The sequence below is a fragment of the Fringilla coelebs genome (genome assembly GCF_963513975.1).
Source record: "Fringilla coelebs genome assembly, chromosome: 24".
NCBI lineage: Eukaryota > Metazoa > Chordata > Aves > Passeriformes > Fringillidae > Fringilla > Fringilla coelebs.
In genome coordinates, this window is record NC_140050.1 from 6,434,190 (window position 1) to 6,451,402 (window position 17,213).

Sequence of the window (17,213 nt, forward strand, 5' to 3'; positions counted from 1 at the left end):
AATTCCCTTTCCCCCCTCTCCTCTCGCCGTCCCGCGGCGCCTCCAGCGCGTTCCCCCCGCGTTCCTCCCTCTCCTCCCCGGCAGCCCGAGGGGGCCGGGCCGTGCCGTGCCAGGGGGCGGCTCCAGCCCGGTACCGGCGCGGGGGGAGCGCGGTGCCCGCCCCGCCGGAGCCTGCGCGGGGCCGCGGCCGTGCCAGCTCCGCGATGCCGCCTCCGGAGCCCATGCCCGGCTACGGGGAGCTGCTCCGCCGGGGTTACGGCAGCCTGGCCGCGGCGGCGCGGAGCTGCGGGGACTGCGGCTGGGAGCTGGCGCTGCGCACCTGGGCCGAGAACGCGCACCTGGGCTGGGCGGAGGTGCTGCTGTGCGGGATCTGCGCGCTGGGCTGGACCGCGCTGCGCCGCGCCTGCTCCCGCCGCCTCTTTCGGGTCAGTGCCGGGCTCCGGGAGCGATGGAACGGGGCTGGGAGCGGGGGGAAGGCGGCGGGGGGGTTTGGGGATTGCGTTGGTGCGCCCCGGGAGCCGCATCCCCGAGCGCGGAGCATCCCGAGGGACCGGGAGAGCCCCCCCGCCGCCTTCCGCCGCCTCCCCCCGCCGCCCCGCCGGCGCTGCAGCCCCGCCGGGCTGAGCGGATTTTCTTCCAGGTTATTGCCAGGTTGTTCCGTGCCTTCCTCCGGCGCTGCAGCCCGGAGGATGGAGCACCCCGGTGCACCGGGAGAGCCCCCCCTGCTCCGTTTCCCTCCCTCCGCCATCCCCCCCCCCCACCGGATCCATCCCCGCATCCCCTCAAAGCTGAGGTTATTTCTTCCCGGTTATTCCCAGATTTTTCTGCCTTTCCCGGAGCTGCATCCTGCAGGATTTGAGCATCCCGGTGCCCCCCCTGCTCCATTTCCCCCTCCGCGTTTCCATCCCTGCCCCCACAAGGCTGAGGCGTTTTTCTTCCCGGTTATTCCCGGCTTTTGCCGTGCTTCCATGCCTTTCCCGGGGCTGCATCCTGCAGGATCTGAGCACCGGCAGCACCGGCAGAGCCCCCCCTGCTCCTTTTCCCCCTTATTCCCCCGACAAGGCTGAAGGTTATTTCTCCCCGGTTATTCCCAGATTTTTCTGCCTTTACCCGGGGCTGCATCCTGTAAGATTTGAGCACCCCGGATCACCGGGAGAGCCCCCCCTGCTCCTTTTTCCTTTTATTTTACCCCACGTTTCCATCCCCACAAGGCTGTAGGTTATTTCTTCCCGGTTATTCCCGGGTTTTGTGCCTTTCCCGGGGCTGCATCCCGAAGGATTTGAGCCCTCCCTGCTCCTCCCCCGCTCCCGTTCCCATCCCTGCATCCCCAGAAGGTCACGGATTTTTCCTTCCCGCTCGTCCCTTGCCCGGGGCGAAGAAGAGGGGACACGGAGGGGACACGGAGGAGACATGGAGGGGACACGGAGGGCACACAGAGGGGACACGGAGGGGACACAGAGGGGGCACATTCCTGCGGTTTTTGGAGCAGATCTCCGTGCCCGGCTCGCTGCTGCAGCGCTGTCGCCATCCGGCCCCCGGAGCGCTTCCCCCGCCGCTGTCCCCCCTCTGTCCCCTCTCTGTCTCCTCTCTGTCCCCTCTCTGTCCCCCCGCTGTCCCCTCTCTGTCCCCTCTGTCCCCTCGCTGTCCCCTCGCTGCCAGGCTCGGGGACGTGCCGAGCGGGGTCCCCGGGCAGGAGGAGCGGCTCTTGGTGGCTGTCCCCTCCCTCCCTGTGCTCCGTTTGGATTTGGGGCTGGGGACAGCCTTTTATCAGGGCAATCTGGAGGATTTGGGATTGGGGACAGCTTTTTGTCAGTTCACCTGGAGGATTTGGGGCTGGGGACAGCTTTTTATGAGGGGGACCTGGAGGATTTGGGTTTGGGGACAGCCCTTTGTCAGTTCACCTGGAGGATTTGGGGTTGGGGACAGCCTTTTGTCAGTTCAATCTGGAGGATTTGGGGTTGGGGACAGCCTTTTGTCAGGGCACCTGGAGGATTTGGGGTTGGGGACAGCCTTTTATGAGGGGGACCTGGAGGATTTGGGTTTGGGGACAGCCTTTTGTCAGTTCACCTGGAGGATTTGGGGTTGGGGACAGCCTTTTGTCAGTTCACCTGGAGGATTTGGGGCTGGGGACTGCCTTTTGTCAGGGCAGCTGAAGGATTTGGGGCTGGGGACAGCCTTTTGTCAGTTCACCTGGAAGATTTGGGGCTGGGGACAGCCTTTTGTCAGGGGATCTGAAGGATTTGGGGCTGGGGACAGCCTTTTGTCAGGGGATCTGAAGGATTTGGTGCTGGGGACAGCCTTTTGTCCCCTCGAGGTGGCCGGGCCAGGCCTGGCTGCCCTTCCCTGGCTGAGCTGGGTGCTCAGGGTGTCCCTAAAGGGATCCCTAAAGGATCCTGGCCTCAGGTGAGCTCCAGCCGAGCCCTCCGGGGCTGGGGGTGAGGATTGTGAGGGGAATTTGTGCTGGGAATTTGTGCCAGGCTGGATTTCCCCCATTCCCAGTCTGTCCATGGCGTGTGGAAGGGACTGAAGATGAGGATTGTGAGGGGAATTTGTGCCAGGATGGGTTTTCACCTCATTCCCTGCCCATGAGGCATTGAAGAGGCTGTGGGTGAAGTTTGTGAGGGGAATTTGTGCCAGGATGGATTTTCCCCTCATTCCCTGTCCATGAGGCATTTAAGGAGCTGTGGGTGAGGAAAGTGCTGGGAATTTGTGCCAGACTGAATTTTCCCCATTCCCTGTCAGGTTCTGAGGGGTCAAAGGGGCTGTGGGTGAAGTTTGTGAGGGGAATTTGTGCCAGGCTGGGTTTCCCTCATGGCCTGTGGGGTTCTGAGGGGTCAAAGGGGCTGAGAATTTGTGCCAGGCCTGATTTCCCCCATTCCCAGTCTGTCCATGATGGGTCAAAGGGACTGAAGATGAGGATTGTGAGGGGAATTTGTGCTCGGCCTGATTTCCCCCATTCCCTGTGAGAAGTTGAAGAGGCTCTGGGTGAAGTTTGTGAGGGGAATTTGTCCTAGGCCTGATTTTCCCCATTCCCTGTGAGGGGTTGAAGGGGCTGTGGGTGAGGAATCTGCTGGGAATTTGGGTAATCACTGGGAATTCAGTGCCAGACTGAATTTTCCCCATCCCCTCTCTGTCCATGACGTGTGGAAGGGACTGAAGATGAGGATTGTGAGGGGAATTTGTGCCAGGATGGGTTTCCCTCATGGCCTGTGGGGTTCTGAGGGGTCAAAGGGGCTGAGAGTGAGGAAAGTGCTGGGAATTTGTGCCAGGCCTGATTTCCCCCATTCCCAGTCTGTCCATGAGGCATTGAAGGGGCTGTGGGTGAAGTTTGTGAGGGGAATTTGTGCCAGGCTGGGTTTTCCTCATATCCTGTGGGGTTCTCAGGGGTCAAAGGGGCTGAGGGTGAGGAAAGTGCTGGGAATTTGTGCCAGGCCTGATTTCCCCCATTCCCTGTGAGGAGCTGAAGGGGCTCTGGGTGAGGATTGTGAGGGGAATTTGTGCCAGGCTGGGTTTCCCTCATGGCCTGTGCGGTTCTGAGGGGTCGAAGGGGCTGAGAATTTGTGCCAGGCCTGATTTCCCCCGTTCCCTGTGAGGAGTTGAAAGGGCTGAGGGTGAGGATTGTGAGGGGAATTTGTCCTAAGATGGATTTTCCCTATTCCCAGTTTGTCCATAGGCATTGAAGGGGCTGTGGGTGAAGTTTGTGAGGGGAATTTGTGCCAGGCTGGGTTTCCCTCATGGCCTGTGGGGTTCTGAGGGGTCAAAGGGGCTGAGAATTTGTGCCAGGCCTGATTGCCCCCATTCCCAGTCTGTCCATGATGGGTCAAAGGGACTGAAGATGAGGATTGTGAGGGGAATTTGTGCTCGGCCTGATTTCCCCCATTCCCTGTGAGAAGTTGAAGAGGCTGTGAGTGAAGTTTGTGAGGGGAATTTGTCCTAGGCCTGATTTTCCCCATTCCCTGTGAGGGGTTGAAGGGGCTGTGGGTGAGCAATCTGCTGGGAATTTGGGTAATCACTGGGAATTCAGTGCCAGACTGAATTTTCCCCATCCCCTCTCTGTCAATGATGTGTGGAAGAGACTGAAGATGAGGATTGTGAGGGGGATTTGTGCCAGGATGGGTTTCCCTCATGGCCTGTGGGGTTCTGAGGGGGTCAAAGGGGCTGAGGGTGAGGAATCTGCTGGGAATTTGTGCCAGACTGAATTTCCCTCATTCCCTGTCTGTCCATGATGTGTGGAAGGGACTGAAGGTGAGGATTGTGAGGGGTATTTGTGCCAGGCTGGGGTTCCCTCATGCCCTGTGGGGTTCTGAGGGGTCAAAGGGGCTGAGAATTTGTGCCAGGCCTGATTTCCCCCATTCCCAGTCTGTCCATGAGGCATTGAAGGGGCTGTGGGTGAAGTTTGTGAGGGGAATTTGTGCCAGGATGGGTTTTTCTCATGGCCTGTGGGGTTCTGAGGGGTCAAAGGGGCTGAGGGTGAGGATTGTGAGGGGAATTTGTGCCAGGATGGGTTTTTCTCATGGCCTGTAGGGTTCTGAGGGGGTCAAAGGGGCTGAGGGTGAGGAAAGTGTTGGGAATTTGTGCCAGACTGAATTTTCCCCATTCCCTGACAGGTTCTGAGGGGTCGAAGGGGCTGTGGGTGAAGTTTGTGAGGGGAATTTGTGCCCAGCCTGATTTTCCCCATCCCCTGTGAGGTGTCAAAGGGGCTGTGGGTGAGGAATCTGCAGGGAATTTGTGCCAGGCTGAATTTTCCCCATTCCCTGACAGGTTCTGAGGGGTCAAAGGGGCTGAGGGTGAAGTTTGTGAGGGGAATTTGTGCCTGGCCTGATTGCCCCCATTCCCTGTGAGGAGCTGAAGGGGCTCTGGGTGAGGCTTGTGGGGGGAATTTGTGCCAGGATGGGTTTTCACCTCATTCCCTGTCCATAAGACATTGAAGGGGCTGTGGATGAGGATTGTGAGGGGAATTTGTCCTAGGCCTGATTTTCCCCATTCCCTGTGAGGGTTTGAAGGGGCTGAGGGTGAGGAATCTGCTGGGAATTTATGCCAGGCTGGATTTTCCCCATCCCCTCTCTGTCCATGATGTGTGGAAGGGCCTGAAGGTGAGGATTGTGAGGGGAATTTGTGCCAGGCTGGACTTCCCTCATAACCTGTGGAGTTCTGAGGGGTCAAAGGGGCTGAGGGTTAGGATTGTGAGGGGAATTTGTCCTAGGCTGGATTTTCCCTGTTCCTAGTCTGTCCATGAGGCATTGAAGGGGCTGTGGGTGAAGTTTGTGAGGGGAATTTGTGCCAGGCCTGATTTCCCCCACCCCCTGTGAGGTGTCAAAGGGGCTGAGGGTGAGGAATCTGCTGGGAATTTATGCCAGGCTGGATTTCCCCCATTCCCTGTCTGTCCATGATGTGTGGAAGGGCCTGTGGGTGAGGATTGTGATGGGAATTCGTGCTGGGAATTTGCCAGACTGAATTTTCCCCATTCCCAGTCAGGTTCTGGGGGGCCAAAGGGGCTGTGGGTGAAGTTTGTGAGGGGAATTTGTGCCAGGATGGATTTTCCCCTCATTCCCTGTCCATGAGGCATTTAAGGAGCTGTGGGTGAGGAAAGTGCTGGGAATTTGTGCCAGACTGAATTTTCACCATTCCTTGTCAGGTTCTGAGGGGTCGAAGGGGCTGTGGGTGAAGTTTGTGAGGGGAATTTATGCCAGGCCTGATTTCCCCATCCCCTGTGAGGTGTCAAAGGGGCTGTGGGTGAGGAATCTGCTGGGAATTTTTGCCCTGGCAGCTCCTGGCAGGTCCTGGCAGCCCCGAGGTGCCGTTCCCTGGGGAAATGGGTCACGTCTGTAACTGCAGAAGGGCCAGGGGGGCTGGGGGGTTCCTGTGGCTCCAGCTGCCTGTGCCTGATGCTGATGAGATGCTGAGCAGGGCTCTGGTGGCATCAGCTTTCCCCCGGCAGCAGGGAGGGACAGCTCAGGCTCCAGGGCTGTATTTTAAAAAGATTGGAAAATTTCCTGGCTGGAATTGCTGTGGGCAGGGATGAGAATTGGGGATTTTCTGTGAAAGCTGCCAGGTTTGGGTCTCAGAGCCCCTGGGAGGGAAGAGCTGGGTCAGGATGGTCCAAGGGGAGAAAAAGGAGTTGTTTGAGCCCAGGAAAATTCGGGATTCTGGAAATTTGGGATGCTGGAAATTCAGGATGCTGGAAATTCAGGATTCTGGAAATTCAGGGTGCTGGAAATTTGGGATGCTGGAAATTCGGGATGCTGGAAATTCGGGATGCTGGAAATTCAGGGTGCTGGAAATTCGGGATGCTGGAAATTCGGGATGCTGGAAATTCAGGGTGCTGGAAATTCAGGGTGCTGGAAATTCAGGGTGCTGGAAAATCGGGATGCTGGAAATCTGGGATTCTGGAAATTTGGGATTCTGGAAATTCAGGGTGCTGGAAATTCGGGATGCTGGGATTCAGGATGTTGGAAATTCAGGATTCTGGAAATTTGGGATTCTGGAAATTCAGGGTGCTGGAAAATCGGGATGCTGGAAATTCAGGGTTCTGGAAATCCAGGATTCCTGGAGTCCTTTCCCCCCCACTCAGCACTGCCAGGATCTCATGTCCCAGTGCCAGCCCTGGGGGTGGGGGCTGTCCCCACATTGTCCCCCAGCCCCGTGTGGGAGCAGAGGACGCCGAGCTGGGGCCGGCTCTGCTTCCTCCTCCCCCGAGCACAAAGCGCAGAGCCGGAGCTGGGGGGGAGAGGAGCCGCAACAAAGGGGCCTTTGTCCCCCGGGGCTGCCCTGCTGTGTCAGCACCGGGCTCCTGCTGCTCCTCCTTCCCCCGGGACACGGAATCCGGGCCGTGAAATCACTCCTGCTGCTCCTCTCCCCCCAGGGACACGGAATCCAGGGGATAAAATCGCTCCTGCTCGGGATTTGGGTGGGAAAATCGCCTTTTCCCACCGGGGCAGCTGGGAAATGTTGGCCAGAGCTTGGCACGGGGCGGGGAAACTGAGGCACGGAGCTGCTGCGGGGGCGGGGAGAGGAGAGATGGGGTGGGTGACACTGCCCTGGCGTCCCCCAGCTCCTCGGGGTGGGTGACAGTCACTGCCCCGGTGTCCCCAGGGTGGCTCCTCCCGGGAGCAGAGGGACAGAGGGGACAGAGGGCACAGAGGGGACAGGGGGCACAGAGAGGATGGGGGGCACAGGGGGGACAGGGGGCTCCGAGCCCCCTGGGGCACCCCCAGCCCCGGGAAGGGGCCGGAGCCTCTCTCGGGGTGAGGCCGGGCAGGGCTCGGGAGCTGTCCTGGCTCATCCTCCCCGCTGGCACTGCCAGTTCCCAGGGCTGCTCCGTGCCAGCCGCTCCTTTGTGTCCCTGGGGAACGTTCTGTGCCCCGGCCAGCCCTGGCACCGGCCCCGGTACCGGCCCTGGCACCGGGTGCCCCTTCCCCCTGCCTGGCTCTCCTGGCTCCTGCTGCTGGAGCTGGGGCAGGATTTAGGGGTCCCTGGGGGTGGATTTAGGGGTCCCTGGGGATGGATTTAGGGGTCCCTGGGGGTGGATTTAGGAGTCCCGGCTGTGCTGGAGGCCGGCGAAGGGAGCAGCCGCGTTCTCTCCTCCCCGCGGGTGTTCCCGACCCCGGGGACAGCCCCAGCTCCGCCGGGCTCCAGTCCCAGCCCCTTCCCCCCATCCTGCCGGGAACCGCGGGATGAGGAGGAGGAGGAGGAGGAGGAGGAGGAGGAGGAGGGGAGGCTGCCCTTTAAACAGAGCCCCGTGACATCACCGCCAGCAGCCCTGGGCTCCTCCAGCCCCAGCCGGATCCCGGCTCCCGACGCGGCTCCGTCGCCCGTAGCAACAGGCATCTCTGCGCCGTCACCATGGCAACGGCAGCCGGGTGATGGGAGGACATCCCCCACCCCCCTCCCCCCTCCGGGGCAGAGCTGGCTCCTGTGGGCAGCCCCGGGGACACCCCCGTGTCCCCCCTGTCCCCTGTGTCCCCCTCTGGAGCCCCCAGGATGGGAAGGGCTGGAGCTGGGTGATCCCTGAGGGGGCTCTGACCCCAAACCCCTGTGGGGTGAGCAGGAGAGCTCAGATCCCAAATCCAGCGTGGCACAGGGGAAGGGACCCCACAGATCCCTGCGGTCCCTCCCGCCCTAAACCCCTGTGGGGTGAGCAGGGGGTTGAGGCCAAGTACAGATCCCAAATCCAGCCTGGGACAGGGGAAGGACTGGAACTGGATGATCCCTGTGGTCCTTTCCACCCTAAACCCCTGTGGGTGAGCAGGAGAGCTCAGATCCCAAATCCACCCTGGCACAGGGAAAGATGTCCCTGCCCACAGATCCCACAGATCCCTGTGATCCTTTCCACCCCAAACCCTCATGAGCAGGGGGTTGAGGTTGAGTACAGATCCCAAATCCACACTGGGATAGGGGATCCCTGCCCCACAGATCCCACAGATCCCTGTGGTCCTTTCCACCCCAAACCTTTGTGGGGTGAGTGGGGCTTTGAGGATCCCAAATCCCCTGGGCTGTCCCTGCAGTGTGGACACCCCAGGAACCGAAGATTTCTGTGCATTTTTGATTCCCCCTGCTTCTCTTCTCCCCTTGGAAAAGGCCTCAGCAGCAGGGGACGTGTCCAGAAACCCCAGAGCTTTTGGGATTGGAGCCCAGAAACCCCAGAGCTTTTGGGATTGGAGCCCCTGGAGAAGGGGCCAAGCACTGGGGACAGCTGGGGCCTTAATTTAGGAGCAGAAAGTGCTGACCCAGGCAGGGTCCTGTTACTCTGCAGAGTTTTGTTTTCACCTGGGGCTCACCCGGAGCAGTTCTGGGGGGGATTTGGGATTTCTCAGGGTTCCCCCAAACCCCTCCCTGGCCTGGGCTGTGTCTGGGGGCTCCCTGGAGCCTGGTGGGAGGCAGGAATGGGGTCTGGGAACCCTCTCTGGGGCAGGGAAAATCCCCTCTGGGACACAAAATAATACACAAAACCCTCCTTGGGGCACAGGGGAGGGCAGTGCCCCTGCTCCCTTCATTCCCAAAACCCGAGGCTGTGCCATGCTGGGTCCGTTTATTCCCAAAAACCCGAGGCTGTGCCATGCTGGATCCATTTATTCCCAAAAACCCGAGGCTGTGCCATGCTGGGTCCGTTTATTCCCAAAAAACCGAGGTTGTGCCATGCTGGATCCATTTATTCCCAAAAAAACGAGGCTGTGCCATGCTGGGTCCGTTTATTCCCAAAAAAACGAGGCTGTGCCTTGCTGTATCAGTTTATTCCCCCCAAAAATGAGGCTGGATCCATTTATCCCCCCAAACCCGAGGCTGTTCCATGTTTTCCGGTGTCTCCCAGCTCGTCCCTGTCCCCCTGGGGAGCCAGGACCAGGAATTTCAGGAATTTCCTTCGCTGAACCCCCCGGCAGAGCTGCCCTGGGGAGGGAAATCCCGGCTGGAAAAGGCGCTGGGAATGTGGGGAGGGATGTCACAGCACCAGGTCCCCGCCGCTGGTGGCACCTGGTGGCACCTGGTGGCAGTGCCAGCGTGCCCAGGGCTGTGCCCAGCCCTTCCCTGCCCGGCCATTTCCCTTTTTCCCGGGAGCCGCCGGCTCCATCCGCCCGGATCGTGTTGTTCGAGCTTCTCCTCGGGGCTTCCCCGCGATTTATTCGGATTTTCTGCATTCCCGGCTCCACCCTGCCGGCACCAGCCGTGCCCCGGGGACGATCCGGGGAGGGAGAGGATGCTCCGGGGATGCTCCGGGGAGGGGAAAGATGCTCCGGGGATGCTCCGAGGATGCTCCGGGGATGCTCCGGGGAGGGGAAAGATGCTCCGAGGATGCTCCGAGGATGCTCCAGGGAGGGGCAGGATGCTCCGGGCTCCCCTTGCACAGCTCCAGGAGGGTCTCCCCCCTCCCTATTTCCCCTTCCCCAGCCCCATTCCTGCTGTCACCACCCTTGGATGAGTTTTTCCTGATGAAATTCCCCCTTTTCCTCGCAGCCCTTCGGGGAGTGGTGCCAGCTGCAGCCCAAAGATGCTGCCAAGATGCCCGAGAGTGCCTGGAAGTTGTTCTTCTACTCCCTGTCGTGGTCCTACGGCGCCTACCTGCTCTTCTGCACCGACTACCCCTTCTTCCACGACCCCCCCTCCGTCTTCTACGGTGAGGACAGCAAAATTCCCCTGAATTCCCTTTTTTGATCCTTTTTTTGTCCTGCTCTGGGTGCAGAAAGGGCACCAGGGGGTGTCTGAGAGTTCCTTTCCTTTGGTCACTCGGTGGCTGCTGGAGGGGCTGAGTGAATCAGGAACCAGTGAGATAAATCATGGACAATCAAATCATGGACAATAATTAAATCATGGAATGGGCTGGGCTGGGAAGGATCTTGAAGATCAGGTCATGGCCATGGGCAGGGCAGCAAGTCAGGGCTTAAAAATCTCCTCGTTCCAACCCCTGCACAAACCAGGCTTAAAAATCACCTCAAATTCCTTGCACAAACCAGGGCCTAAAAATCACCTCAAATTCCTTGCACAAACCAGGGCCTAAAAATCACCTCAAATTCCTTGCACAAACCAGGCTTAAAAATCACCTCAAATTCCTTGCACAAACCAGGGCCTAAAAATCTCCTCAAATTCCTTGCACAAACCAGGGCCTAAAAATCTCCTCAAATTCCTTGCACAAACCAGGCTTTAAAATCTCCTCAAATTCCCCTGCACAAACCAGGCTTAAAAATCTCCTCATTCCAGGCCCTGCACAAAATCAGGCTTAAAAATCACCTCAAACTCCCTGCACTAAATCAGGGTTAAAAATCTCCTCATTCCCCCCACTGCTGTGGACAGGGACACAAACCCAAACCCACACACATATATCACATACAAACCCATTGTTACTGATAACAATTTGCAAAAACGAATCTATAATAACATAGATTATTATTTAATAATAATCTCTAATAAGTTATTTTTATTGTCTATAATAATAGAGATTATTATAAAATAATGATTACCTATATTGTTAAGTTACCTATATTATAAAATAATAATCTATAATAATATAGGTAATTTTTATTTTCTATAATAATATCTTATTCTTTTATAAAAATATAATAATCATATAGCTTCTTTTAATTTTTGATAATAATATTATTTCAATTTATCAATAAGAATACAAATTATTCTTTTATAATAATATATAATCATCAATATTATTTTATTTCCTATAATAATATCGATTTTTTTTCTAGAATAATATATATTATTATTATTTAGATTATTTTAATTTTTCTATAATAATATCGATTACTTTTTTCTAGAATAATATAGATTATTATTATTTAGATTATTTTAATTTTTCTATAATAATATCGATTACTTTTTTCTAGAATAATATAGATTATTATTTATATTATTTCAATTTTTCTATAATAATATAGATCACTTTTTTCTAGAATAATATAGATTATTATTTCGATTATTTTAATTTTTCTATAATAATACTGATTACTTTTTTCTATAATAATATAGATTATTATTATTTAGATTATTTCAGTTTTTCTATAATAATATTGGTTACTTTTTTCTAGAATAATATAGATTATTATTTAGATTATTTTACTTTTTCTATAATAATATCGATTACTTTTTTCTAGAATAATATAGATTATTATTTAGATTATTTTAATTTTTCTATAATAATAAAGATTATAATTGTTATTGTTATTAAATTTTATTTTTATTTTTATTTTCATTTTCATTTTCATTTTCATTTTCATTTTCATTTTCATTTTCATTTTCATTTTCATTTTACAAACACGAACCAACTGGGGGTGATTCCAGCCTGGCAGCAGGGCACTCTTATCATTATCACAATGATAACGATGATGATCATTGATATTATTTTTATTTTCCTACAACAATAATAGCAACAATAACAATTTTTTTTTTAATTTTTCCTCTTTCACCCGCCCCACTGGTGGCGTGGCAGGCTGGCACCGGGGCATGGAGGTGCCCAGGGACATCGCCCTGGCCTACCTGCTGCAGGGCAGCTTCTACGGGCACTCGCTCTACGCCACGGCCTACATGGACACGTGGCGCAAGGACTCGCTGGTGATGCTGCTGCACCACGTGGTGGCCCTCACCCTGCTGGCCTCCTCCTACGCCTTCAGGTCAGCCTTGCCCCCTGCACTGCCCCATTTTCCTGCTCTCCCCCAATTCCCCATGGTTTCTCCCCAGTTCTCTGGTTTCCCCCCTTTCCCTGTTTTTCCCCATTTTCTCCATGTTTTTTTCCCTGTTTCCCCCTCTTTTCCAATTTTCCCCCATTTTCCCCATGGTTTTTCCCCATGGTTTTTCCCCATTTCCCTGATTTCCCCCCTTCTCCCATTTTTCCTCATTTTCCCCATTTCCCCATGGTTTCCCCACCTTTTCCTGTTTTTCCCCATTTTCCCCATTTCCTCATTGTTTTTCCCCTTTTTCCCCATGGTTTTCCCCATTTCCCTATGCTTTTTCCCCTTTTTCCCCATGGTTTTCCCTCTTTTCCCCATTTTCCCCCTCGTTTTCCCCATTTCCCCACAGTTTTTCCCCATTTTCCCCTTTTTCCCCATGGTTTCCCCCCTTTTCCCCCATTTTCCCCCTCGTTTTCCCCACAGTTTTTCCCCACTTTCCCCCAGTTCCCTGCAGTTTTTCCCTGCAGTTTTCCCCCATTTCCCTGTGGTTTTTCCCTGCAGTTTTTCCCATTTCCCCACAATTTTCCCCCATTTCCCTGCATTTTTCCCCATTTTCCTGCAGTTTTTCCCTGTGGTTTTCCCATTTCCCCACGGTTTTCCCCATTTTCCCCATTTCCCCACGGTTTTCCCATTTCCCCACGGTTTTTCCCATTTCCCCGCAGTTTCCCCCCATTTTTCCCATTTCCCCACAGTTTTTCCCCATTTCCCTGCAGTTTTTCCCTGCGGTTTCCCCCATTTTCCCCATTTCCTCACAGTTTTTCCCATTTCACCACAGTTTTGCCCCATTTCCCCACAGTTTCCCCCATTTTCCCCATTTCCCCGCAGTTTCCCCCCATTTTTCCCATTCCCCTGCAGTTTTTCCCATTTCCCCGTGGTTTTCCCCCATTTCCCCACGATTTTCCCCATTTCCCCGTGGTTTTCCCCCATTTCCTCACGGTTTTTCCCATTCCCCTGTGGTTTTTCCCATTTCCGCGCGGTTTTGCCCCATTTCTTTCCCCGCTGTCCCCAGGTACCACAACGTGGGGGTGCTGGTGCTGTTCCTGCACGATGTCAACGACGTGCAGCTCGAGTTCACCAAGCTCAACGTCTACTTCAAGCACCGCGGCGGCGCCTTCCACCGCCTCAACGACCTGGCGGCCAACGCCGGCTGCCTGGCCTTCAGCCTCAGCTGGTGGGTCCTGATCCTGATCCTGATCCTAATCCTGATCCTGATCCTGATCCTGATCCTGATCCTGATCCTAAACCCGACCTGCTGGGGCTGGGCTGGGCCCTGATCCTAAACCTAATCCCGACCTTGTGGGGCTGGTTTGGGTCCCTGGTCCTAATCCCGACCTGGCGGCCAACGCCGGCTGCCTGGCCTTCAGCCTCAGCTGGTGGGTCCTGATCCTGATCCTAAACCTAATCCTAATCCTGGGGCTGGGTCCTGATCCTAAACCTAAACCTGACCTTGTGGGGCTGGGTCCTGATCCTAAACCTCACCTCGTGGGGCTGGGCTGGGTCGTGATCCTAAACCTGACCTGGCGGCCAACGCCGGCTGCCTGGCCTTCAGCCTCAGCTGGTGGGTCTGGGTCTGATCCTAATCCTGACCTTGTGGGGCTGGTTTGGGTTCCTGATCCTGATCCTGACCTTCCCTGGTGGGTCCCTGATCCTAATCCCGACCTGGCGGCCAACGCCGGCTGCCTGGCCTTCAGCGTCAGCTGGTGGGTCCTGATCCTGATCCTAAACCCGACCTCATGGGGCTGGGCTGGGTCCTGATCCTAATCCTGACCTTCCCTGGTGGGTCTGGGTCATGATCTTAAACCTTACCCTCCCTGCTGGCTTTGGGTCCCTGATCCTAAACCCGACCTTCCCTGTGAGTCTGTGTCCCCTGATCCCAATCTTGACCTTCCCTGATGGGTTTGGGTCCCCTGATCCTAATCCTGACCTCATGGGGCTGGTTTGGGTCCTTGATCCCAAACCCAACCTTCGTCCCTGCTGGATTTGTGTCCCCGATCCTAAATCCAACCTTCCCTGGTGGGTTTGTGTCCCCTGATCCTAATCCTGACCTTCCCTGCTGGATTTGTGTCCCTGGTCCCAATCCTGCCCCTCTTTGGAGGATTTCTGTCCCCCTGGTCCCAGTCCCCTCTCCCCTCCCGGTTTTTGGGACCCCCCACCATCTCCTGGGGCCGAGCTCCTGCTGGGCTCGGAATCCCTCTGTAGTGCGGGGTCTGAGTGCCTGTGAAATTCCTGTGACACTGCCGGTGACACTGCTGGTGGCACTGCTGCAACAAATGACCCGGGAGGGGGGAGGAGGAGGAGGAGGAGGAGGAGGAGGAGGAGGCGCTGCCATTTCCCAGCAGCAAGGAGCGCTTTTCCAGGCAGGAAAAGGGAGTTGGGGCTGTCCCAAATTGCAGCTAATCCTGGAAAACAGAGGTGGAGGATGGATGGATGGATGGATGGATGGATGGATGGATGGATGGATGGATGGATGGATGGATGGATGGATGGATGATGGATGGATGGATGGATGGATGGATGGATGGATGGATGGATGGATGGATGATGGATGGATGGATGGATGGATGGATGGATGGATGGATGGATGGATGGATGCATGGACACAGGGATGGATGATGGATGGATCCATGGATTCATGGATGGATGGATGACCAGGCTGTGCTGGCCCTGTCCCTGTCCCAGGATCTGGAATTGGGGTTCAGGGGGCAGCAGGCTGTGCTGGCCCTGTCCCAGGAGCAGGAGTTGGGGTTCAGGGGGCAGCAGGCTGTGCTAGCTCTGTCCCAGGATCTGGAATTGGGGTTCAGGGGGCAGCAGGCTGTGCTGGCCCTGTCCCTTTCCCAGGAGCAGAAATTGGGGTTCAGGGGGCAGCAGGCTGTGCTGGCCCTGTCCCTGTCCCAGGAGCAGGAATTGGGGTTCGGGGGGCAGCAGGCAGTGCTGGCCCTGTCCTAGGAGCAGGAGTTGGGGTTCAGGGGGCAGCAGGCTGTGCTGGCTCTGTCCTAGGAGCAGGAGTTGGGGTTCAGGGGGCAGCAGGCTGTGCTGGCTCTGTCCCAGGATCTGGAATTGGGGTTCGGGGGGCAGCAGGCTGTGCTGGCCCTGTCCCTTTCCCAGGAGCAGGAATTGGGGTTCAGGGGGCAGCAGGCTGTGCTGGCCCTGTCCCAGGAGCAGGAGTTGGGGTTCAGGGGGCAGCAGGCAGTGCTGGCTCTGTCCCAGGAGCTGGAATTGGGGTTCAGGAGGCAGCAGGCAGTGCTGGCTCTGTCCCCTGCCGGGGGCACACTGACCCCACGCTGTCCCCGTCCCTGGCAGGTTCTGGTTCCGTCTCTACTGGTTCCCGCTCAAGGTGCTCTATGCCACCTGCCACTCCAGCCTCCAGGCCGTGCCCAACATCCCCTTCTACTTCTTCTTCAACGCCCTGCTGCTCCTGCTCACCCTGATGAACATCTACTGGTTCCTGGTGGGTGATCCCGGGCTCCCTGCCCAACCTGGGGCTGGGGACAGCAGGGACATGTCCCCTGTCCTTGGGCTCAGCCCTGTCCTCGCTGCTGCTGCTGCTGCTGGAGGGGGTTTGGGGGGTCAGGGGGGAGGCTGGGGGGTTCGCTTGGCATTGAGAGTGTCTGACACCCCGGGGGGAGTGATAACAGCAGCCGGGGCTTGGGAGAGAGGTGGGAACGTGCTGGGAATGTTCCTGCATCCCAGAAAGGGATTGGAGAGAGGTGGGAATGTGCTGGGAATGTTCCTGCATCCTAGAAAGGGGATTTGAGGAGGTGGGAGCGTGCTGGGAATGTTCCTGCATCCCAGAAAGGGGATTTGAGGGAGGTGGGAATGTGCTGGGAATGTTCCTGCATCCCAGAAAGGGATTGGAGAGAGGTGGGAATGTGCTGGGAATGTTCCTGCATCCCAGAAAGGGATTGGAGAGAGGTGGGAATGTGCTGGGAATGTTCCTGCAAGCCCCAGGCTGCAGGGAGGGCTGGAGAGGGGAGATCCGTGGGGCAGGGCAGGGCAGGGAGCTGCTGATTCCATCACCCCTGCGATGAAACCAGGAATTGTCCTGGAGTTCTGCTCCATCCGGGGCTGTGCCCCTCCCGGGGGGAGCTGCCCTGCCCGAAATGGGGTGGGGGCAGCAGGGAAAGGTCCCCCCGGCCTGGGGCCGTGCTGAGGGTCGCTGTCTGTCCCCCTGTCCCCCAGTACATCGTGCTGTTCGTGGCCAAGGTGCTGCTGGGGCAGATGCAGGAGGTGAACGACGTCCGTGAGTACGACGTGGAGGAGAGCAGGAGAGCCGGGAAGGAGGCTGGGATCCAACTGCCCCAGGCTCTGAAGGAAGGGTATGTGGAATTCCAGGCTGCTTGCTGTGGGTCAGAAAACCCTGAAGCACATCCAGCTCCACACCTGGGACGCCTCCCCTGCCCCGGGGTCTGGCCTGGGGCACTGCCAGGGATCCAGGGACGGCCACAGCTGCTCTGGGAATTCCATCCCCACCCCCCCAGCCGGGAATCCCTTCCCAACATCCCACCCAAATCTCCCCTTTCCCAGTTTAATTCCATTCCCTGCGCCCTGCCCCTCCATGCCTTGTCCCTCTCCAGCTCTCCTGGAGCCCCTTCAGACCCTGCCAGGGCTCTGAGCTCTGCCTGCAGCTTTTCCCTGCTGCTGGAGCCATCAAAGTGCACAAACCCGGGGACAGGAGAGTCCCCAGCAGGGCAGTGAGGGAGGGATTTGTGCGGCCAGGGGCTGACACGGGCTCTGCTCTCCCCCAGGCTGCACCTCAAGAACGGCCTCGTGAAGGACAAGAGGTTGTGAGGGCGGCGTGGCCGCGGCTCCGGGGCTGCCCCTGCCCAGGACCCCGCTCTGGGACCCTGCCAAGGACAGGCCCGAGGAGAACTTCCCCCCCTGCCCCCTGCCAGCCCTGCCCGAGCCGGGGAGGACACGCCACTGCCAGCACAGGGCCCTGTGCCCTGTCCCCTGGCGCTGGGGGCTCCCAGTTTGGCCCAGTTTGGCTGGGAGGCTGGTGGCTGTGCTGGCCCAGGTGGGATCTGGGGCTGCCTTTGTGTCCCTGGTGTT

At 56.7% G+C, this 17,213-nt stretch overlaps 1 protein-coding gene across 1 annotated transcript; it reads left to right on the forward strand.

Moving 5' to 3' along the window:
• Window positions 1-203: 203 nt before the first annotated feature.
• On the forward strand, window positions 204-16,952 carry CERS1 (ceramide synthase 1; the record flags this gene model as incomplete). The annotated part of the gene is made up of 7 exons (XM_084221252.1): window positions 204-425; window positions 9,949-10,108; window positions 11,927-12,107; window positions 13,174-13,335; window positions 15,465-15,612; window positions 16,344-16,480; window positions 16,910-16,952. 7 exons carry the CDS (start codon window positions 204-206, stop codon window positions 16,950-16,952), a joined length of 1,053 nt encoding a protein of 350 aa, XP_084077378.1.
• Between the last annotated feature and the right edge of the window lie 261 nt (window positions 16,953-17,213).